This window comes from Phocoena phocoena, chromosome X (genome assembly GCF_963924675.1).
Source record: "Phocoena phocoena chromosome X, mPhoPho1.1, whole genome shotgun sequence".
NCBI classification, from domain to species: domain Eukaryota; kingdom Metazoa; phylum Chordata; class Mammalia; order Artiodactyla; family Phocoenidae; genus Phocoena; species Phocoena phocoena.
The window spans coordinates 14398920-14423393 of record NC_089240.1 but is presented as its reverse complement, the minus strand read 5'-3'; the positions used below and the strand labels follow the sequence as shown (position 1 = coordinate 14423393).

At 47.6% G+C, this 24474-nt stretch overlaps 1 protein-coding gene across 2 annotated transcripts in view; it reads right to left on the bottom strand.

The window, feature by feature from the left end:
• NHS (NHS actin remodeling regulator) overlaps positions 1–24474 on the bottom strand; it is a 343808-nt gene that overhangs the window by 55266 nt on the left and 264068 nt on the right. For both annotated transcript variants that reach the window (XM_065900995.1, XM_065900994.1), the window contains exon 2: positions 4951–5103. In XM_065900995.1, coding sequence (XP_065757067.1) covers positions 4951–5103 — 153 coding nt within the window. The remainder of the gene's footprint in view (positions 1–4950; positions 5104–24474) is intronic.

Sequence of the window (24474 nt, the reverse complement as noted above, 5' to 3'; positions counted from 1 at the left end):
GCATTTTTGTTTTACTTATATTTCTCTAACTCCACGAATTTAGGAGAAACAGTTATCTGCTGTGGTCTTGAAAGGCTGTTTTTATGTGGGAGTGTGCTGGGGTAGACTGTGTGAGTCCATTATTTTTGGCGTGAGGGCTCTATTTGGTATGGATGTCTGCCACATCTTTCCTCAGCATGTGCTGGCCACTGTTCCCCCTTGATGGGGTTGTGTTTGGTGTTGTGCTGGCCAGAGCCTGCACTGTATGTCGGGTGGGGCCTCGTCTTTGCTTTGTGGTTGTCACAGCCCTGTCAGGGGCAGGGAGGCCCTGAGATCTGGTTCTCAGCTGCAGTGTGAGGTAGGCGGGACCGGAGCACTCCCTCTGGGAGCCGCTGTGCGTTCCTCCTCAGGAGCTGTCCGCCAGGACCTGTGACTCTGTGAGGCCTCCTGCCACCCGGTGTGCACACCCACAAGATCCGCTGCTGCTGGTGCCGCCCTGAGACCCGTCTCGGCTGTGGGAGCGCTGATAATTGGCTCGAGCGTCAGCCTTGCCTTTGAAGTGTGCAGGTTCACAAAGCATGAGCTCCCAAGGCCTGCCGGAGCTGCGCCCCGTGGTGGGAGTGCTGATAATTGGCTCTGGCGTCAGCCCCGGTACGTGCGTGCTCCCAAAGTCTGGTGTGGCTGGAGCCGCACCCCCGCAGCGAGCACACTGACAGTGAGGCATCTATGGTGGACCCGTACCCGGCCCTTCATGCGTCGATAATGGGGTCCTTTGGCGGACCTGTGCCCTGTCCTGTGTGCAGCCCCAGTTACAGCCCAGACCACACTCCAGGCTCTTCAGGATGTCTCTGCGCAGCCAAAGCAAGTCCTCTTCCCGTGTCTGTCCACTGAAGCCTGAGTTTCAGCACCCACGAGCTGTGCATACCAGCAGGCACGCATCTCAGGCCGGGAAGTGTGGCAGCACGGCAGCTGTCAGCCGGTCCCTCTGTATCTTGCTTGGCAGCAAGTCGGCCCGGGCACACTCCTCTCTTGCAAATTCCAGGCCCCTGCAGCTCCCTTGTCCTGGCGGACCTTCCCGCCAGCGAAGGAGGTTCCCAGGGTGAGGGAACCCTTCCTCTTTCACAGCTCCCTTCCAGGGGTGCAGGTCCCATCCTGATTCCTTCTTTTTTTCCTGTCCTTTCGTCCTACCCGGTTATGTGGGGATCTTTCTTGCAGCTTTGGTTGTATGAGATCTTTTGACAGCTTTCAGCTGGTATCCTGTGAGAGTCGTTCCCGGTGAAGCTGTATTTTTTTTATGTATTTGTAGGGGGGAAAGTGAGCTCCACGTCCTACTCTGCCAGCTTGATCTCCCTTCCAAGAGGTCTTTTTGAGATAAATGTCTTCCGTGTTAAAGTGCCCACCTCCAGCACCACCCTCATTTTTCTCTGCAAGGAAACAGTGGGCTTTTCTAAATGGGCCGTGTAAGGAAAAGCTTTTATATTCTTAAATGCATAATGAAGAGTAAAATATAGGTGTCACTAGCTAGGAAAAGGTAGAAGGAAGGGAGGAGTCTGGAGGGAGATATCAACTCAATTTCCCATTCAATTTCTCCCCTCCTGCCCTTTCATTTGCCCCAGGCCGGGAGTAGGCAGGTAGATTAATGGGTCCCTAATACTTCTTTCTGGTGGTGGTGTGAGGAGAACATTCGTCAACTAGAGCCTGAAACTGCAGTAGACTCTTGGTGCTTATTCCCTTAGACCAATGAAATTTAGACCCCAGCCCTGAAACTCGAAAGGAAAGGAAATATAAAATATAAATCTCTCTTTATCGCCTCTTAGTAATCTCTCCCTGTCTCACAAACATAAACATTGGTACCACTTCAAGCCATTATTGGCTCTGAGCATAAAGAACTGCTAAGAAAAAAAGGAAAAAAAGAGGAATCAGATTCTAAATAACTTGAAATCCATTAGGATGCTGCTTCCTCTGAGGAGCCTTCCCTGAAGCTCCATGGCATCATCAGTGCCTTTCCTCTGAGCCCCCATATCACTGTGTTGAAATTACCTGGTTACTTGCCTGTCTCCCTCAGTAGACCAGGAATTCCTTGTGGGCAAGGACCACACACTGTTGCTCTCTGAATCCTAGGTGTAGCACAGTGCCTGGCCCTCGAGAGACTTTGTTGAGGGCTTGGCTGTTGAGCAGATCTCGAAGGCAGCCAATTTCTCGGTTCTGATCTCAGTCCCCCAGCTCCCTCCTTATAGCCCCATTTCCAAAAGGAGCACGCTGCTGCTGCCACCACAGCCTGGCTTGTCTGTGCTTCATCATCCACTCCCTCCTGGTGGAAGCCAGGACATTCCAGCTGTCCAAATAGAGAACCTACAGGGAAGCTCATTTGTGAGCAAGGCCTTGTCTGATAGGTCAGTATTAGTCATGGCCACCAGATGGCAGAAGTGGTATTCTGATGAATGCACTACTAAGCTACTCTTTCTTGGACAAGTTAAAAAAAAAAAAAAAGTCCCTTTCTAATTTTAATTCTACACTGCATGTTTTTAATTCTGTGATGCCTATAATTCCTGTTTATGGCTCTCTGCAGTGCCATTAAAACTCCTACACCCAAGATTTGCTATTGAGACAACCACAAAGCAAGCCTGTCTGTGGAGGGCAAGATGCAGCTCCTCCGTCTTCCTTACAAACCCCAGGAGGCCCCATATCCATCTCTCAGCCCCCAGGAGGAAGTTCTGAGAAAATTGATATTGGCGCTTGCTGTTCCTTAGTTCTGCTGTTAAGTCCAAAGCTGACAACACAGTGCAACGTGATAGCTTACGAGCAGCTTAATGTTATCTGGTTGAATCTGGAAAAATCTAATCAGAGATGACTTATGAATAATAATAAAGGGATAAAAATAATTATGTCTAAAGGGCTAACGTTACTCAAGCTCTCTAATGATGGGATCAGAGAAAGTATTTAGTGAGAATGATTAGATTCCTCTGTCGTCATTCTCTGCCCTCAGTACTCGACCAGTTTTCTGCAGAATTTGATTCAGTTGCACAGACATTCATTGAGGACCTACTATTATGTCAGGGTCATGCTGAATGCTTTGAATAAAAATAATTTATGGGAATTCCCTGGCGGTCCAGTGGTTAGGACTCTGTGCTCTCACTGCCGAGGGCCGGGGTTCAATCCCTGGTCAGGGAACTAAGATCCCACAAGCCGCGTGGTGTGGCCAAAAAAAAAAAAAAAGAAAAGAAAAAAAAGAAAAGAAAAAGGTAAAAAAAAAATTTATAAGATATCATCCTTGTCCTTGAGTTGCTCATGGACTAATGGTAGAAGACAAGCCCGTAAGTGGTTAATTAGGCTGTAAGCTTATACGCAGCACAGTGGGGCGATGCACAGGCGATTATGGCACGGGCGCCTAATCCAGGCTGCAGAGGAACAGTAAGAGTGTTAACGGAGCTTTCTGGAAGGTGGCTGGCACTAAAAATTTGGTAAAGAACTTTTCAGCCAACTATAAAATTGAAGTGAATAGTAAGAATGCCAGCGATAGGTTGAGAGGATACTGTCACCCTTCATTATAAGGGTCACAGTATCTGCTACTAATAACCAAGGGGAATTTTTAGAAACAGTTGCATTAGGGGTATTAGTAGGTTAGCTCTTTCATTAAAAGGAAAAAAAGACAAGGGATGGGCAAAAGGGAGGAGTCATACACGTGAGGAAGAAAAAAGCTGAAAACAACATTTGTCGTTTTATTTCTCCATCATCTTGATAGTGACATAAAAATATTTTATTTGAATTTTAATACTCCCGCAAAATACCATTCCTTAAAGGAGCATAGGGAATTTGGAACAAAGACACTGAATGTACAGACCCCATGTGTCTCCATAGCAAAAATCTAAAGGCCAAAAAAGCTGGCATGCCGACTTCTGACACCAAGGGAGGGGGCTCTGAAAAGGATGATGCCAGTTTTTAATCTCCTTGTCCTAATTAGAGTGGCTTTAAGGCACTGAAAAGTAACCAGTGGAAGAGGAGGCTGTATCTTCTACCTTGAATGCTGTGTGCCTATCTCCGGCTTTCTCGGGACTGTGAGAGAACTAGAACTATTTATTTCCCTAGGACACAGTGTATGGTGCGGAGGAAAAGAGCTCTGGCTGGCGGGGGTGGGGGCGGGGTCTGGGTCCTGGCACTGTACCTAACCTGCTGCATGTGACCCTCAGCAAGTGTCCTGACCTCTGTAGGGCCTCTGCTCTGCTGCAGAATGGACCAGACCTCTGCTCTGCTGCAGAATGGACCAGATCACTGGTTCTCAACAGCAGCAGAAGAAACCCCCTGGGGAAGGTTCTGGTTGGTTGTTAGATGATTGGGCTGGAGCCAAGGATGACAGCCATCCTACAACGCGTAGTACAGTCCTGAACACTGAAACAGTGCCCCAGGTCCCACAGATAGCCCGCCAGAATTTCTTGTAAGGGAAAAGCCTAGAACCTACTTCTGAGTCAAAACTAATTCTCTTTTAATTAAAATCCAGAGGGTTTTTTTTTTTTTTTTTGCTCACGTATAATATGTGCTGAATGCACCAGTTTCTATGGTTGTGTCCTCCTGCCCCCTGACTCTTTCATTTCTCTGTGCTTTGTGTTCAGAACGACCTCTGTCTTTACTTAATCCAAACCTACTTTTGATAGGCACAAACATCTGACTTCTTCATTATGTCTTCTACTGCAGCTGTGCCTGGGCATTTGCATATTGCAAATATCATTATTATAAATAATTTTCCTTTTAAGTTCTCTTTATTATCATATTCAGGCCATAATGCTATTTTTAGTTACATCAATAGGCAGGTTATATTACCCATGAATTTCACTTCAGGGTAGAAAACGGGAGCATTTCAAAGTACTCGCTATTAACAAGGGGAGGTATCGGGACCGAGGGGACAGAAAACAACCCCTTGATGGTACGAGCTCCAAGTTCTCTCCCCGAAATGCCCACAAGCCCGAGATCAGTCACCTCTGCGCAGGGCTTGCAGGCTCTGCCGGGCGTGGCGGTGCAGCTCCTCCACGCAGGGCGGCCTGGTGGCCGGGAGGAAGATGTTTCTCTGCTGGTGCCACGGTGCACGGTAGTACACGCTCAGCTTGCTCTCGATGTCCAGGTTGGAGACAGCTGCAAGACAAAAGAGGAAAACAGGGCATTATCCATCCGAAGCTTTCAGTTGTGCATTTGGCAGACCCTGGGGCGGGACAGGGGTGGAGTCTGGGTGGAGTGGAGCAGAAATCCAGACTGCTGCATTCACAAGAGGAGCTTGCTTACGGCTGGAGGAAGGTCTGAAGTTTACGATACAGATAGGATAGATACAGATAGGGCCCCCAAGCCAAGGGGTGGGAGACCCCGGGACACCAACCATCTGTCTGCGACCAGCCAGTTTCCTCTCTACACCCTCACTTCTCACTGTCTGACACGGTTGTTCGTGAACCTGGACAAGCCCCTGGCCAGCCATGCTTCAGGGTGGGGTGAGGGCCTGCCTTCCAAGAAGGCAGAGAAGAGCCTCAGGAGTGAGCGGAAAAGCTTGCCCCAGCTCCAGTCTTCTGGCCGCAGGCCCTCAGAACTATAGTTCTGCACACCTGCTCCTGATGCCCACTTGAACTTTGCCCCTCCCTTGCCCTGCTTTCTGTCTCCTGTGACCCCCCCGGCCCCCGACCCTCACTATTGAGCATTATCCTGCCTTCTACTTGCCATCTCCACTGTCTGCCTTCTTTCAAAGCATTGCTTAGCTTCCCTAGTTTTGCCCAGGGAGAGCACAGGCATTAAAGAACCCATTAAGGGGTGACTGGTGTTAAGGGAGGGAAACCAGACAGTGCTGGCGAGGAGAGGGACACGGTCCTTGCGACTCCTCCAAGAGCTCAAGGAAGAAGGCCTCCTTCCCGCAAACACAGCATTTAACCTATTATGTCTTCTTCATGCACACACTGAGCCTAAGACGGAGGTCACCCGTGAGTCAAAGATCAATTCTTATGGAAGGCACTGTTCCTAAGCAGGAAGAGTCTGATTAGGAAGTTACTGCACAGAGGAGCTCCTGAGCACCTGGGCAGCCTGCCAGCCTCAGGAATGGCGAGATGCCCCAGTCTGCTTTACCCTCCAGACCTACTATCTGGACAAGACCTACCCTGCATCTCCCAAGTCTCGTCCTCTCCTTCTGCTTTTCCTTTTCTTCCCAGGGTGTGATTTGGGCGCATTCTGTCCCACTGTTTATTCCTGTGCCGCAAACAAACTTTTGGTTCCTGTCCGATCCTTTTGTTTTTGAAATCTGGTCTAGCATTTCACTTTGTCTGGGAAGCCTTACATAAAACATGACACTCTACAGATAAAGCAGGAAGGCAAACGTAAAAGAAGGGAAGATACTTTTGTAGAAGGGGCGGGCGGGAATAGAAGAAAGAAAATTGGGAAAACGCAGCCTTTTGATATTAGTCCCCCCCTCCCCCGGCACTGCATTTACAGCAGTTGTTTTTGTTTTTGTTTTCTTAAGCAGTCTTTAGCAGTGTTTTTCCCCCCCCTAGAATAATACATCCTAACCACAAGGACCACCGGTAGAAACAAGGACATATTTCCAGAGATGCTAAAGAAACATCACATGGACAGGGTCAAAGGGACAATGCTATCTATGCCTCTGAAACAGTGCCGTCAAATAGAATTCTGTGATGATGAAATGCTGTATTAGCTGTACAGTCCAATGTGGTAACCACTAGCCACACTGGCTACCAAGTACCTTTAATTTTATTTAACTTAAGTTTAAATAGCCACAGGTAGCTATTGTATTGTACCACCGTAACCAGAGTGTACTATCTATCATATTCTTGCACCCTCAGCTACAGAGCAGATGACTCCCTTTGACCTAGATTTATTCTCACTTGGTGTTTTATCTCCGAGAGGACTTCAAGCCCGAGGGTTAGAGATCACAGGATTATCTTCCTGGGTAGGGGAAGAGTATTTTTAGGGGAAGGTTCTATGGGGCCAAGAATAAAGGCAGCAACTTTTCTTTCTTGCGTTACTCTATAACCTCAACCCTGTCATTGGAAACCATAAGTGCTTGGTGAACCAGTCAGGGGTCATTGAGATGAGGTGTGGGAGGCCTCGGGGTAGAAAGGGTGGGCCACATCTGGATCAGAGCTCTCCTTCTCTCATGTGTAGAGTAGGGGGAAGTGCTGAAGACAGAGCCTTTATTTAGCCCCCCTCAGAGGAATGCTCTGGTTCAGTGACCAGGACTGATTGAAAAGTCAGCCTCTCCCTGGATGCAGAGGTCAGCTCCCACCCAACAGGACAGAGGTCATTACCAAACTCAGCGGAGATGGCTGTGAATTCATGTGCTAGTGACAGCTGGGAGAAGGGACAGAGCAGAAAGCTTGCCTGGTGGAAAGAAGAGGCAGGAAGTCCCTGAAGTAGAGGGACTTCTGAGCACCTCCTCTCCCAGGCTCATCCTTTCAGCGGGAAGGCAGAAGCCAGGATTTGGGGCTGGACCCAGGTGACTTGGGGGTAGACCAGAGAGCCTTATAGCCCCTCATTCCCTCAGCACCACAGACCAGACGCTCAGGGTCTTATATTTTGATAGCCCCTCAGAAACGAGGTTGAGTGGCCGTGGCCCCTCCATCTTTGTGTGGGGAACAGCTTTTGCTTTCAGTTTTGTCCTTTGGTTACAGAGCATTCATTACCTAGTACTGTGTGTCCACCAGAGGCAGGCAGACAGGCACTAATGGAGCTCTTCTAGGGAAAACTATCCCATTTTCCTTCTTTAAAAAGTCGATTCCTTTTCCTAAGTAACAGTTCAACAAAAGTTGAATCCACTCACTCATAAGCTCGCTGCGCCACTGCCAGTGCAAGGTTGTCCCACATCTTCAGGTTCACCCTGCCCCCTTTTCTTCCCTACTTAACAATTTCACCCTGGCTGAGCCATGCAAGGTAGTAGGTTTAGTTCTCTTACTTAACGTTTGGTCTCATAAAAATAATACAATGAGAAGCAAGAAGGTCTCTCCTCAGCTTATTTGGGTATATCCAGGGAACTGTCCGGTAGGCAGAATTCTTGGGGTAGCCCCCAAGATTCATTCCTGCCTTCTCGTGTACATAACCTGTATAGTCCCCTCCCCTTGAGTGTAGGTGGAATCTGTGAATTATGGGATTTTAAGATCCCTCTTCAACTGACTTTGAGTTGATCAAAAGGGGGATAACTAGTGTGGTGTATCTGGTCTAATCAGGTGAGCCCTTAAAAAAAAAAAAAAAGACAAGCAGAAGCAGTGATACTCTCCTGTTGGCCTTGAAAAAGCAAACTGCCACATTGTAGGGAAGGCCAGGTGGCAAGTAATGGGGCCTCTAGGAGCTGAGGGCCTCGGTCCTACAAACCTCAAGGAACTGAATTCTGCCGACAACCCAGAGGCCCCTGAGCCTCAGATGAGAACTCAGCCCCAACCAAAACTTTGATGGCAAGCCAAGGGGACCCTGAGCAAAAGACCCAGTTAACCCCGTGCCCAGATTCCTGAGCCACAGAAATTTCAAGATCGTAAGTGGGCGCTGTTTTAAGCTGCTACGTTTGTGGCAATATGTTGTACGATATTAGAAAAGGAACACACCCTCCCACTATTTCATCTGCTTCCCTACAGCCAGTTTCTTGCCTTGCCTGGTATTTGTCCTCTCCTTCCTCTGTCACTCCTCCCAGGGAAGGGGCAGATAATGGCACAGGTTACAGTGGGAAATAGGGCTATATATGTCTCGTTTTTATCCCCTACACAGGAAAAAGGTTATGTGCATGTTACCAGTTTTCCTGTCCAAGACTGTAGGCTCTTGCAGGGAGCTCCAGCCGTATGCCAAGCACTGCGCCAGGTGCGTTATACTCATGGTACCTTCACACCACCCAGAGATTAAAGCAGTGCTCCCATTTTACCAATGAGGAAACAGAAGCCCAGAGAAAGTGAGTAAATGTGCAAAGTCACACACCTGGCATGTAGAAGATCTGGGATTAGAAACCATCTCTGGCTTCCAAGCTGCTGTTTTTCCCCAAACCGATATTGAGATAAATTTGCCTAAACTAAGGCTGATTGGGGGAGGGGGATGTGAAGTGGCTGTCTGCCACGTGAAAAGTATCTAGTGCTTCTCAAAAAAAGAAAGAAGTAAAGGATTCATAACTGCTACTCTGTCAGTCACCCATAGCATTAGGTGTAACCAAGAAGTGAGTGACTCTTTCACAAAGTGCCCAGGAGATATGTCATATTCCAGAAATACAAACAGCACTACAAACAGATACCATAAAACCAAACTGCTGAAAGAAAATGCCATTGCAGGAAACATCCACAGGGCAGTGAAAAGTCTTTCTAGACTGAACTTAGCTGATCCCCCTGTCGAACTCTGAAGATAATGGGATTGTCTAGACCTTGACTCGTAGTGATGTACTGACAGCATGGATGTGGTCACTGGGTTCATCTGAAATGAGCTGACTTGGAAACTGAGGAAGATTGGCATCTGCCCCTCTCTTGGAAAGGCCAGGGTCATTTCTTTCTTTTTTTTTTTCTTTAAGTACGTATGTACGTATGTATTTATTTAGGCTGTGCCGGCTCTTAGTTGCGGCATGCGCGTGCGGGATCCAGTTCCCTGACGAGGGATCGAACCCAGGTCTCCTGCATTGGGAGCGCAGATTCTTAGCCACTGGACCACCAGGGAAGTCCCCAGGTTCACTTCTACGGACGGGTGGAGGCTCGGCTTTAGGAATTGTCGGGAGGGGGTAAAAATCAGGGGCGAATACAACCTTGCGCCATGCCTCTCCAGCCCCCGGTCTAGGGTTGGTACTTGTTCAGTACTGCCTTTCCTGGCCTCATGAGCTTATCACTCCCTTAAAGCTTGACTGCCCTTAGAGGAGTGCAAAATGCTTATTCTTGGCCTCTCTTCCTAGAAGGCCCCTCTACCCCGAGTCCCCATACCTGCCGCTGGCTCTCTCCGCAAGCTACTCCTTCTTCCTTCTCCCAGGCTCTCAAGAATTTATAAGGGGAAGGTGACAGCTGAAATCAAAGTCTGAATGTTACATGTCGTGAAAATTTCAGAAAAATGTGCAGAGCGACGCAGACACGGAATTTCTACCCCTTCGGGGGGGGGGGGAAGGGATTTTTTTAAAATGTTCTTAGAGTGTCCACAGGACTAACTACCCACATGTACCTCGCTAACCTTCCTTCCCACCCTTCCACCCATCACACCCACCCCCATCACACCGCTTTCTTGCTGGGAACACAAACCGTCCATCCCGATGCCTTCTGACAGGAAGCAGCAAGGAACACGTTTAGCACATCACTGTATTAATGAGCATCTGAAATTGCATCGCAGATACGTCGGCGGTTTGCTCTCTGGGTCCCTGCTAGGCTGCAGCCGATCCTCAGCAGTCACCAGCTTGGTAAGCAAAATGGAAATCTCAGCGTCTCTGGTGCTACTGCCTGACTTCCCAGATCCGTTAGGGAGCAAGGGAGGGGCTTTCTCCACTCGAAACTATTCATCCCCCCGCCAACTCTGCTTGGCAGTGTGGAGGAGGGAGCAGGGTAGGGAGCACCAAGGCTCCTGCTACCTGTTGAACAACCCAGCGCCAGAGCCAGGTGCCCACAGTCTGCCCCTGCTGGGCTTCCTTTTCCGCAGAACCACAGTAATTCAGACTTGTTCCCCACTGTGGACAAAGCATCCACCATGGACCCCTCAGCATCGGAAAAACCTAGGCTTCCTGCCAAGTTCCAGCACCCACAGAATAGGAGAACGTGGCTGTGTATTTATTTACGCGCGAAGAGGAGCCAGAGCGATTTTTCCCATGTAAGTGTTTCTCTAACTTCTAAAACGAAATGATGCTTCACACTAGGAGTACTGTTTAATTATTGCTGCTGTTGTTTCAATGTTCGACATCCTGTGGAAAGGCCACCAGAAGCCTGGGTTCTACTCGCAGTTCTGTGCCCTTGGGCAAGTCACTGAACGTTCCCAGGATTCAAGTTCCCCATCTTTACAAATCAGGGTTTGGCCTTCCTGCTGTCTGACAGAGTCCTGTCTGCTCTGTTCATGCCTCTGCTTTCTACCAGTCACCGAAATTAAATGAGGTTGCATCAGCCCCCCCAGAAAGACTCTGTATTCAAGCTATGGCAGGATGCACTGGGGGAAAGAGCCTGGCCTCTGGGATGGAACGGTGCTGATTCAGCACAGCAGCAGTGGATCCAGAACAAGGGCCTGAAATCTCTGGGCCTCTGTAAGTGGGGATCCTAGAGCCTTCACAGAATGGTTCGTAGGATCCAGGGAGATGATGAAGTCCTTGACATGTCCCTTGCTTACTAAATATTAGTTCCCCTTCCTGCGGTGGGAACAGAAGAAGATGAAGAAGCCAGGATTGGGGTCCAAGTTCAAAAGACGGAAGTCTGGAGCTCTCCAACTCCCTGTTTTCTTTATTTTCCCGTCTTCATGGTGAGTCAAGTGTAAACAAAAATGAGGCTACTAGAGATCACTCTCTTGGTGGAGGGTCGGCGGGGGGGGGTGGGGGGGGGTGGGTATCTTACAATCTGGAAACTGAAAAGAAAGCTGCCTACAACCAGGGAGCCTGTGACCTCTCTGACAGGTTGGATGTCCCCGGTCTCTGATACCAGTTGACTTGGGCAGCGTTCAGTGTAATGACTTAGAGATCCTAATTCTCTGAGTCACTGTCAGAGCTGCAGTACTATACGTTCTCCTGGGAAACGATTTATAATTCTCCTGTTTATCTTTGGGTCACTCTGCTGCCATGTTCTACACCACGCACTTCCTCCAGAATGCAAGCACGTAGCCATCTGTCACAGCTCGGCTATTGTTTTCAGAAAATTCCTTTAGGCATCTAGCAGAGTCACTGGATTCTACTACTGAAGAGACCTCGGAAATTATGGCGTTCTGTGTTTTTTCAAGCCACAGGGCGTGACCCTTTAGTGGATTGTGAAATCCGTTCAGCAGATCAAGACGAGCATTTTTTAAACAATGAAATAGAAGAGAGTAGAATAGAAAATACCACAGTGCACCTCATGTAGTACTGTTTCGTGACGCTCTTGGTTCTGTCACATACGTGTGCATGCCGGGGAGTGATGTAAACATGTATTTCTTGCTCTGGGCAGCAGTCAACACACTGAGAGCTGATGTTTAGGCCACCCCTCGCAGGTACTGAGGAGGAAATCAAGGTTCAAAGATATGACCCAAGATCACAGAGTTGATTTTTGGCAGAGGCAAAAACAAAGCTTAGGTCTCCTGACCCCGGGTCCACGCGCACTTCCCTTGGCAACGTTCAGCCTGGCCGCTGCGCCCTTCGTCTCTCTCAGTGCTTATTTGCTATCTGTCACATCTATCGGGTTGTCCTTCCGAAAACAAAACCCGAAACTCACAACACACGCTTTTCACCTGTCATCTAAGAAACTAGCTGTTTTCATTTCGGGACGCCAGAAACGCTTCGGCCCGGGGAGCAAAGAACAAGTTTCCCGGGGCTGCCGATGCTCCCACACATGGACTAAACCACTGGTTTATAGATGCTGAGGCAACAGGGTAGGTATTAGATTGAACAATATTAAATTAGTGACACTCAACTGTTTTGCTCTACAAAAACCATCTCAATAGCGCGGTCTAACAATTAGATCAACCCCAAGGTTAGCTTTACCAGGGGGGCCGTGATGTTCTCGGACAGTGGTAAAACGCCTGCTTTCCAGCAAACCTGGGCTGAAAATGACCAGTCCACCACCAAGTCATGACACCTTGGTGCCAGCTTTCAAGACTTGCATGCCTGAGCTTAAATCAGAGTGGGAGCCTGGCTCCACCCTTGCCTTAAAGAGACACTGGCAGTCTTACATGTTTGTTCGCAAACAAGTTAACGTATAGAAAAGATAATACCCATCAGAAACAAGGAATCTGATCTTTCAGGAGAGCCAGATGGATCGCTAAGGAATACTTCAAAGATTCAGAAAAGGGTGAATTGTCACAAAGCTATTTTCATTATTTGCAGAGAACCAGGAGAGGCTGGTTACAGGGAGGACATGAGTATCAGCTTTCGGTGTCCTTGGTTCCTTGAAAGCAGGAAGATGGAGAGGAAGGAAGGCACTCTACCCACAAAGATGAATGTAGTGTTCTAAAGTCCCTTCATTCCTGCTCAAACTACAGATGTGCTGTTATGAACACAGGTACCTTTGACATTCCAGGGAAGAACGTGGAGCTGGAGTGGGAGAGGGAGATCAGAAAAAGCATGTGAAAATCACCTTTCTATTCAGGAGACACTGCATACAGCCACTGGATGTAAGAGGGAAGGGTTCTTTCCGTTTCCATTATGGTGCCCAGAGACTCTCTGGTCCTCTTGGACAGATGCCCTTGGCTTGGTTAAATCGTGAAGCGGTAAGGTAATTAGCACATGACATCCAGTTACACATGCTAATAAGTCTCTTCTCCTACGTAGAGGTTAGTTAGTCTCTTAAAATTTACTTAGAGATCATCAGCAAGGATGGAAATTTTAAAAATACTTACAAAAGGTCCCACATACCACCTCCAGTGCACTGCACTTAGAATTACTTACTTGCTAATTAGTAGCTTCATAGGCGGAGAAGTGATGCCCTTTATTGGGCCAACAAAGAAGGAATAAATATATGAGCCTGCAAGCCAAAAGGAAGCCAAAAGGAATTCTTTTCCAAGGACCTTTCCACTCCCAAAGCCAAGACGTTTATAATGAGTTGGGTGCTCTCAATAAAAGCCACACATAGTTAACACATGATATATTGAATCTGGAGTCAGAAAAGATGTGTGGTCTTTTGGCTCAGCCTGAGTCTAGCCGAGTCTGCAGCAATACTGAAGGAGGCCCACTCTTCATGGACAATGGCTCTTTCTCGATCTGCCCCCGGGAGGACAGGCTCAGAGAATGGTTCCCCAGGACAGGCATTGAGGCAAAGGTTCGGGAGGTGATACTAAGAAGCTACCAGTAGGGGGAGGAGGGAAGTGAGGAAGGGAAGGGAAGGAAGCCAATAAAGGGTGTACGTATAAGCATGTTATCATGGTAGGTAACTGGGGCTGGATCCCCTTGGGGGAGCTAGTGCAGAACACACCCCTTAGAGGCGAGGGAGTTGGGATATTTATCTACCACTTCCTATCAATCATTGGTTGAAGGCTGCCTAGGTGCCAGAACAGTATTTCCCTGGTACTTCCAGAAAAGCAGGCTCCTTAGTCAGAGAAGGAATGCAGGGCGTGGGAGCTGTAAGTCAGGCTGCTGTGCACTGAAGTAATAAGGGTGGGGGAATGTGGACAGAGCACTAATAGTCTTGGGGGTTTTAGGAGTGTGGCCCTTAGAGGACAAGCGTTTGCACTTCAGACTGGGGAGGTCTTGATTGCTCTCCTGGCTAATTGTTAAAGTTCTCCAGTGCCAAAGTAGCTTAACGTGGATTTGTTGTCAAAAATCCCCCAAGAGTGGCAGTGAAAAACCCCTGGTCACACAACTCTGGATCCTGGTTGGAACATTAGCTGGGAGGGCCACGGCCTGGAGGCCTGGCTGAGGGGAGGCTGCCTTCTGTAGAGGCATGGACTAGGGGCTCTGGCTATGCCCAGGGTCCTGCCTCCTGTGTGGCACTGGGCAGGTCACTGGACCTCCTACAGTCTCTTTCCAACTCTGGAGTTTTAGGCATGATATGGTAGCCCAGGTTCCTCTTGCATACTTGCTGCCCCAGACCTGGAATCAGCCCTTTCCCCAAGAAGTCCTGGCTCTTCTCGGAGGGAACAGGCTTTAGGGACCGCATTCTGCACGCCAGGGGTATTCATCGTTGCTGGGTTGTCGTTGACTCTAAGCTTCTTCGATAGACAAGACTAGAAAATAGGTGAGTTTTCGAAGGTGAAGATAAATCATGTGTTGAAACCGCTATTTCCAATTCAAATCTTAAGATTACGGGTTTCAGTCTAACTTTCTTGATTTTATAATTGATCTCTTTTCTCTTAGGCTGAAAATCTTGATTCTTAACGACAGTGGCATAATTTCTTACTTGAGTAGTCTCAAAATGACTACAATAAGACAACTGAATTCAGTTTTAGATACCTTTTTGTTTTGCTTTTTGTCTTTAGGATATTTTCTACTAGAGGTGGACAGTAAGAAGTACTCTGTTTAAAAGTCACATGAAATGATTGAAGGTGTTGAATCCAATAATTGTTAAGGTTCTGTATATTCCTTTGGGTGCGTGAAATGAGAGAAACAAGAGAGGCTCCCGACTGCCCCATTCAGGTGGATGTAGTTCGTAAATTACTAAAAATCCGTCTACAGCTTCTGCATTTTTAATTTACGGCTTACTTGAGAAAAACATACGAGCCCTCTTGTCCTTCACGCTCATCTGCCCCGTGTGTTGCCATATTTAGAAAACTAGGAGTTCCTTCCCTTCCCTCCTTGCCTCTGGGATGTTCTGCCACTGGCCCTCGGAGGGGCTGGACTGGCTTTGTTGAGTACCAGCGCAGAGAAGCCCACGTAGTGATGAGGAGAGCCTTTAATCTCCAGAAGACTTGAAAACTCAAGCCTGGAGGTCTTGACATTTAGCCCAGAGATCAAACACGTATGTTGGTACCTGCAGGGAAGAGGGAAATGAACTAGCCATTTTTGAATCCAGAGCCTCTGATGGAAACTCCATAAGCAATGGCAGAATCTACGGAAGGCCGTGGGCCCATCAGAAGCTGAGTAGCCTGTCCTAGGGAATCTCTCCAAGGATGTGGGTGAGTGGACCACACACAGCGATCAGACTACGTCACCTATGAATGTCTGTAAATGAGTCCAAATACCAAGACACTAGGCTGTACCATATGAAATGGATATTTTTGTAGGTCAAAATGGTTAGAAATATTGTTGATTTCATCTGGTTCAACTGTATAGCCCTTAAATAAGCAAATGAGAATCCAAGAACTCAGCAATCTTTCGAAAGAGATAAATGACCCCCCTACTTCTCCCTCCCAGGTTTCAGGCATTTGTCATGTTTCTCTTCTCAGGTTGATTTGCTAAGGAGGCAGGTAGAGTGAGAGGAAAAGAGAGAAAAAAGCTATAGCAGGCAGCTGGTTCTAGAGGGTCGCATTAGAGGACAAGGGACTTGGGCCCCAGCGCTGGCTGGCACAGTTCAGAGGCTCACCAGTAGATCTTGACCCCAGTCCTGCCGAGCGTACCGGAGTCCCTGTCTAATCACATTTGGGTCTGGGAAACGGAATGTGTAACCTCTTATTAAGTTCAAGGTACATACTGTGCAGGTGTACTTTAAAGAGAAGGAGATGCCATCAGTGCCCTCAGGAATGTCTAACCTGGTAGCCACATTAGACAGATTAGATGATGAGCCCAGTGGGACCAAGTGTGCCCCCTGCGAACGGTACAGAGTGCCATACAGGTCTAAGAGAAACGCTCTCTGGTTCGGGAAGGGGTACAGGGAAGAGGTAGTACTTGAAGTGGAGTCAGGGTTGATAGAATTAGCAGGGAGGTTGGAAAACGCTGGAAGAGAACCGTATGAAATTTCCATTTTGAGGTAAGAAACGTCTGAATATTGGCGATTTCCTATGAGGCAACCCAGTATGAAGGTTGGAAAGAGTGTCAGTGCAGGTCCCAGGAGGAGTTTACTGCCGCTGGACCAGGGATTGTGTGAAGCAAAGGGGGCAGGTTAGGGGCTGCCAGGAAGGAAGACAACACTACTTAGTGAGCATGATGTGCAGGGACCAGACTCCGAGATAGGCTCTGGATAATATCATTTGGTTCCCACAGTAAACCCAGGAAACACATTTGATTATCTCTAATTTGCTGAATAGGCACAGAGAGGTTAAGAACTTGCCCAAGGCCCCAGAGGTTATAAATGGGAGAGCCAGGACTCAAGGTGAGTACATCTGAGTCCGAAGCCCCATACCCCTTTCTGCCTTGCTACCCGGCTTTCTAACCCACACCACTGCCCCACACAGGAGCAGATATCTGTGCGGGAAGGCCACGGTCATCCTGGAAAGGAAGACTGAAGTCATTCAGTGGAGAGCCCTGCTGGCCGGGTTGAGGAACCTGCTATATGACGGGGAGTGTCGTAGGTGCCCCACAGCAGAGCTCAAGACAAGCTGTTTGTTTAAGGATAGAGATGGGCTTCCTTGTTTATTTTTTGCATCTTCCACCTAAGCAACGGGTCTAGAATATGGACCTGTATGTTATAGGAGCTCAAGTATTTTGGTTGAATGGATGTGATTCAACTCCATAAATGATTCAGGCTATACATCTTTGTGGCCCTTTCTCTCTCCTTTAATCTACCTTTCTTTCTTTTATAAATTCTACTCACTGCCCAGCTCAAGTTGTACCTTCTCCATGAATCCATTCAAGATTCATGGACCCCAGGGCCCAATAGGTTCATTCATTTATTGAGCAGTGAGTGATTAAGGACTTGCCGTGTGCCAGGCACTGCCAGTGGTGGACATGACAGACACAGTCCTTGCCCTCGTGGAGGTCACATCCAGGAAGGAGGAAGGCTAGGAAGTAAAAAACTGACTGATAAGGAAGGATCTAATCGGGTAATAATAGGCACTCTGATGAAATAAAGCACGGGGGTGAGAGAGAGCAAGGCTACTGGGAGGCACGGCATGGAGTAAATGACAGTAGATGACCAGGAAGGCCTGAGATTCTCAACTAGGCATCAGAGATGCCAAAGTAAGGGAGAGAGAGAGGGTGCCTGTCCATGTGGCGCTGACCTCTAGAGGAATGAGCTCTTCCTCTAGCTGAGTGTGGCAGTCTGGCCTAGCTCGTTACCAAAGTCATCTCCTCTTTTTCGGCACGCAGCTGGACTACATTTCCCAGCCTCCCTTACAGTTGGGTGTAGCCATGTGTTGAGGTCTAGCAGTGACACGTGAGCAGAAGCGATCTGCACCACTTCCAGCATAGCTCGTAAAAATCTCCCACATGTTTTCCTGCATGTTCTTGAGACCTTAGAAGCCATATACTGAAGATGGTAGTTTCACAAGATAAAAAAAGAGCCTGGATCCTTGAACTCCGGCTCGGAGAGCAGCTACCCACCAGTGACGAAAAACCCATTTTGGACATTATGCAAGTGAAGAATGAACCTGAATTTTATCAAGCCAGTGAAACAGTGGGGGTTATTTGTTTTGACAGCTCACGTTACACTAAGTCACTGAAGTCACTGTGTCATTGCCATGGCTATTCATTTGACCCATTCTCAGCCTAGGACATGGTCTTATCATATTACTGTTTACCTTTGTACCCTTAGTTCCCTTTTTCTTTCTGTAGGTCGCACCCCCTCAACTCAGATGGCAACAGTGCAGTCAGAGGCCTGCCCTTCCAAGGTGAGTGCTTTGATATCTTATCTGCTCATTAAAGCGGGATTCCGCTTTCACTGCTGCATCCTGTCAATGGGTGCTTTTATGGCCCTTTGAGTCGTTTGTACTTTTAGGTAGGGGAATGATCGACGTTTTCTCTTTCAGTGGGCTTAGAAGACGTGTTTTCTAGACTACCACAAATACAGTCCTTCCCCGAATTATGATCATTTCCGAATTGGTGGGGCCTGGTCAATATGACAGTACTGCTTACACAGGTATAGCTGCTTATCTCCCTGTCAGACTGTTGACTTTTTCAGGACAAAAAGAGTACTTCTTGTCTATATCTCAGCACGAGGCACAGTCAGGCACATAGTAGGTGCTCAGTAAATGCTTGCTGAAGGAACGAATAGGGTTATTTAATGTTGTTAAACACACTGATGTGCTATGGACGTAATCTGCACAAGTTTTTGTTCTTCAGGAAGCATCTTTAAAGCCCCCCCCCCCCGCCGCCCCCCGCCCCGTCAGTTTACAGTCAGCATTAACAAAAGCTTTTCCTTGAAAACCGAATGCATAGAAGTCAGGCTGAATTCCGAGTCGCTCTGGGGCGTCCAAAGAAATGAGGATTGTGCGGGAGGGCACACTAAGTAGGACTCTGCTTTCCTGCTGCTTTGCTAAGTGCTGGCTTTTCCCCACCTTTGTTCTTTCTTCCCAAACTCTACCTCCAAATTATCCCTGGGAGTCTCCAGGCAGAGTCATTCTTTATCCTGACACACGCCTCCCGAAGTCACCTACCCAGTGAAAGCTGCAAGCACCCACTCAGCCAAAATACTGGGCTCGATCTCTCTCCAAGGCCAATACCCAGGCAATGCACGCGCAGCTGGGTATTGGCCTTGGAGAGAAAGGCAGTGCCTTCTCAGCGCCCTCAGAGCAAGTCGCCCAGCCCCACACAGGCTCTCGCCTTCACACTGCCCTCCTGCTCCAGGTAGATAGCAACTTGTCTTTGAGTGTCACAAAGCAGAGCTTCGCTGGTCAGAGACACCAAGGCCAGACTGATATGGCAAAAGAGCAAGATCAGGAAAAGAACAGGCTATACTGTATAACCTTGAAGAGTAAAGCAATTCTTTTACGGTTGTTTTTCTTTTACAGCCTCAGACCCACGCAGCAGTACGAATTGAGGTTAAAACACAGATGCCACTGACCTGCACACCAAATGGCATGAGTCAGTGACACCAGCTCCGAGACCTGTTTTGAGCCCAAGCAACCGTCCAAGTCACACGTAGGTCACCTTGCTTTGATCTAACAACAGACTGACCTCAGAAAGAGGCACTTCTGACAGAATTTCCCCCACTGAAGAAACAGCTGGCTAGTCCGTTTCTCTTCCCAGTAATAAATGAGAAGCACTTATTACTTCATTACACTTACCCAACCCATAGACCACCTTCTAAACTGGCTGTTTCCCGAAAGCTGCCAGTGAATTCAATCAAAGGTATAGATTCAGTCCTGCGTAGACATGGGACAGACCCCTTTTAGTGGGCTGTCATGGGGCCCCCTTCTGTCATTTCTGCAGGGAATTAGATATTAGGGCAAGGATGTTTACATGAAGAGGTGAAGAGAGTGGAGAGAAGGCAGGTGGTACTTAAACAAAACGTGGCGATCTCCTTTTAGTTAAGAATGAGGTTCAGCCAATGTTCTCTTTTCTTAAAACAAATTTTCTATAAAGGCTGTCAAAGCAATAGCTTCGGTGAGCACATTTATTTACCTTTTATCCACGCGTAAAGGTTTGTTCTTTCCAGAACAATAGCCACCTGGGACAAGTGACATGCAGAGGTGTCCAGATTCCCATCTCTCTCACCACTGCGTCAGCTTACCAGTGTGCCCTCCCAGGTCTTCAGGTATTGGCTACTGGCTAAAGCCCATTCCAGAAATACCAGTGTCCTGTGTGGTGGCGTTTTCTGCAGACCCACAGAAGGCAGGATCTACTGGGACTTTCCAGGCAAACTGCCTTTTCAGGGATAGCAGACTCCAGAAGATCCCTCCTCCTGGGGTGCATTCAAGCCAGTGGCCCGGAGCAGGCCGTTCAGGGTCTGAACTGTAGGACTGTCAGGGCCTTTCTAGTAACAAATATGGACTTGAGCTTTTGTATTGATTTGGATAGACCCCAAAAGGCTCATCTCAACAATTGAGAAAATCCTAGTTGAATATTTACTTGTTAGCTAGGACTCCCAGACCGTTAGGCCCTCCCTTCGCCTCCTGCTTCCCTGGACCGCACGTCTCCATCACGCTCTTACTCCACTTCCTTTCTCTGTCCCCTTCACACTCCTTTCCCTTTTGTCCTGGGCGAGGGCCTGGGTCTCTAACAGACTAACAGACCAAGACTAGCCTGCCCTTTTTGGATATGTTACATTTTTCAGCCTGTAAAGAAAGTCCTGGTGGTGGTGGGGTTTTTTTGTTGGGGTTTTTCTTCCATTTGGTGTACAGGGCCAAAGTAGTAGCTATTATGGCCATGACAAGAATGAAATCATTGAGTACTGAGAAAAGTCAAACCAAGAAAGGAATGACTTGTCATTCTCTGATCTTCACTCTTTATCCACTAACACACACACACACACACACACACACACACACCAACGATGCTCACGCAACAGGTATTAGTCAGGCACCTGCATGGCCCGCCATTGAGTAACGTTCACCCTTGTTCCTACAACTTACTTCAGGCCTGCTTCTCCCGCTTTCACGTGCGGACGATGATCGTGATGTCGACAACAACTTGCCATCTTTCTCTGAACACTCACTCAACAAATAATTACCATCTTTCTCTGAACACTCACTCAACAAATAATTACTGTGCATCCACTGAGTGCTCTCCCTCCCTGAGGCACTGAGGTATGAAGTCTCTGTCCTCCTGGAGCTTGCTGTCTAGTAGGAGACACAGGGGACAGATAAACACATAGATACGATATCAGGTGGTATATGTTCTGTGAGGAAGCAAAGAAGTGGGGTAAAGGACTAAAGACTGGTGTAGCAGACGGGCTCGGTGCCTTGCCAGCATCCCCGCGGCATTCACCTGGGCACGCGGAGGCTGCTCCCCGTGAGCCCCTGAGGCCCTCTGCCTGGGGGCAGTTATTTTTCTGGCCGTGGGAGAACGCTTGGTCCCCAAGCGGGGTAAGCAAGAGGTATTAGAGAACATCTTTCTCACTTTCCTCATCTCATAGTTACGATATCTCCTTTAGTCCTTTCTTTCACTATTTCCTCCAGTTGGTTCACTTCTCGTTTCTCTGATGGCTCTTTTTCTGAGAGTTCTGCCATTTAAATAAAATGCGTCTACCACTGATTGGGGCAGGGAAGCTGGACCGTCCACAGCCCTGCTTAGGGAGGCAGCCTCCAGGCGAAAAGCCGCAGGCTCCCTGCAGTGGCGCCCCCCTCCCCCAAATTCTTTTAGAAGATGGGAGACAGATCATCTTCTCCTGCTCCATCGCCATCATCATTGTCAAGGACACCTTCTCCTGAGAACCCATTATCTGCTGAACTTCGGGCCATTTGTTTGACCGTCATCATCTCTGACCCTCACACCAACTCTGAAAACCAGACAGTAACTACAGCCCAGCCCAGGGAGGCAAGCTTCCCTCCCACAGCGGCCGAGGCGCTCCCCTCATTCCTCTGGCTACACGGGACACACCTCAGCAGCGACTCCCGTGGCCACAGTGCCCTCACCATGCATTCTGGGCCCTGCCAAGGCAGTTACTTTGATCCTGAATAGGAGACTCCAGATCACACGGGATGTGCAGTTCTTTTTAGGCAGCTGGCATGAGCTTAGCACAGATGCCTCCCGGAGCAGGACTGCTTTGCTGCCTCCTGGGAGGTCCATCATCAAAACCTCCTGCCCTGACCCACATCGCGACTCTCTCCATTTGTGCTTCTGGCGGGAGCTACCAGGTAACCGACGTGTGGGAGTCTATGAGTGCTTCATTTGGCTCAGAGTTCCTGGTGGAGGAGCTGGCGTCTCAAAGTTGGTTAGCAGTGAGCGAGCCCTGAGGTGTTAGCTATGAAGGCCTGAAAGGTGGGCACAACTGGGCTGCGGTCTGTGTGGGTGGTCCCCAGGAAGTCCCCTAGCGTCTCTAGGATTCCGGTTTCTCTCAGGCTGGAAGCAATCACGGATAGTTTTTAGGGCTCCGTTTCACCCCCTTTCTTGTCCTTAGTGATTACCAAATGTCTATGTGTACATCTACGTTTCCAGCTTCCTACGTAGTCAGACTGAGGCCGAACGACAGAGTGTCAGCTACTAGCCAGCGGGACACAGGCAGAATTAATGTACACCACTTCAAGGCTTGGTCCTTATAAAACCTCCCAGGAGCCTTGCTTCTCTCTTTTCCTCCACTGCTTGGGAACTGCACATTCTAGGCTTACGTCAGACTGCGTGTGAGGAAGAAACAGAACTATTATTGTCTTAAAGCACTGAGCTTTGTTGGTTTGTCTGTTAGCATAGCATAGCGTAGCCTATCCTGACTAATACATTCTCTTTTATTCTGCCTATTCATTCATTCATCCACTCATTCAGATGTCATTGGTTCACTTGATATTAATTAAGTGCCTACTACATGGCTGGACACTAGTACTTTAGCATGAATATACCTTGGGTTCTTCCCCTGGAGAAGAGGTGGCTATCTAGGTGAGGAGATGGAGATGGGAGCAGAGACGATAATGATAATAATACAGTGTGATAAGTGTGTACAGGGTGCATAACATTGTGTTATGTGCAGAGAAATAAACATTCAGAGGCCTTTACCTTTAGAAAACTTCAACTATACTCTCTTCCTAGTTTCATTCTTTATCCTTTTTTCTAGACAGTGCTCACCCCTGCATACTGTGCCAGTTCTAAAAAAAAAAAACAAAACAAAACCAAAAACTGCATTCACCACCACTCTGTCCTTCCTACCAGCCCATCATCCCAAATCCATCTCCCTGAAGTACCATTTCTATAGGTCATGCCCCCGTCTGAAAATCATTCGGGGCGGCGGGGGGGGGTCTTTCTTTCATTGCCCACATAAGGTCCAAACTCTTTAATCTGGCATTGATCCAGTTCTGAGCTATCTCTCTAACATTATTTTCCTCTTCTCCTTCAACCAGATTGGCATAATCCGTGTCCAGCAACCCACACCATTGGTGATCCCACTCCCATGTCTTTTCTCACACCACTGTTTCCTCAGAATTCCCCTCCTTGTCTGCCTAAGTCCCTTTCTCTCTTCAGAGTCCCACCTCAAGTGATATCTTTGGTCTTTCTGTCTACCCCAGTCTATAGTATTAATATATTCAGCAACTTCGATGAAACGGACAATTCCTTGGAAAAAAACTAGCAAGGGACAGAGAGAGAGAAGAGAAATAGTCCTATATGTCCTAAAGAAATTGAATTCTAAATCAAAACCTTTCCCACAGAGGAAATTCCAGGCCCAGATGGCTTCACCAGTGAATTCCATAAAACATTTTAGGAAGAAATAATCCGATTTACAAAAATTCTTTCAGAAAATAGAGGAGAACATTTCCCAATACATTGTATGAAGTTTGTATAACCTTGACACCAAAACCTGATGAAAGGCACTTCTAAAACATCTATAGCTAACATCATATTTAATGGTTAAACATTGGCTGCTTTCTCTAAGATAGGGAAGAAATCAAAACATCTACTTTCACCAGTATAGTAAGACACAAAGATACGAAAGGAAGTAGCAAATACTGTCATTTTCAGCAAAATGATTGTGTAGGTTTAAAACCCTATGAAATCTACAAAAACTGCTAGAACTAAAGAGTAAAATTAGAAGTCACTGGTCAGTATATTAAAAAAATCAATTGTATTTCTCTCTCTCTCTCTCTCTCTCTCTCTCTCTCTATATATATATATATATATATATATACTAGTAATCAAAACGTGGAGAATTAAATAAAAAGGAATACCATTTACAATATTATCAAATATGTAAGTCTAACAGAAGATTGTGTGTCCTCTACCCTAAAAACTGCAAAACATTCCTAAGAGAAATTATGGAAGGCCTAGGTGATCAAAAGCTATACTATATTCAGGGATTAGAAGACACAACATTGTTAAAGATGTCTATTCTCCCCAGATGCATCTATCGATTCAAATCAATGGCCAATCAAAATCCCAGCATTTTGAAAAGAAATTGACAGGCTGATTCTGAGATGTATGTGAAAATGCATAGGTTCTAGAATAGCTAAAATAATCTTGAA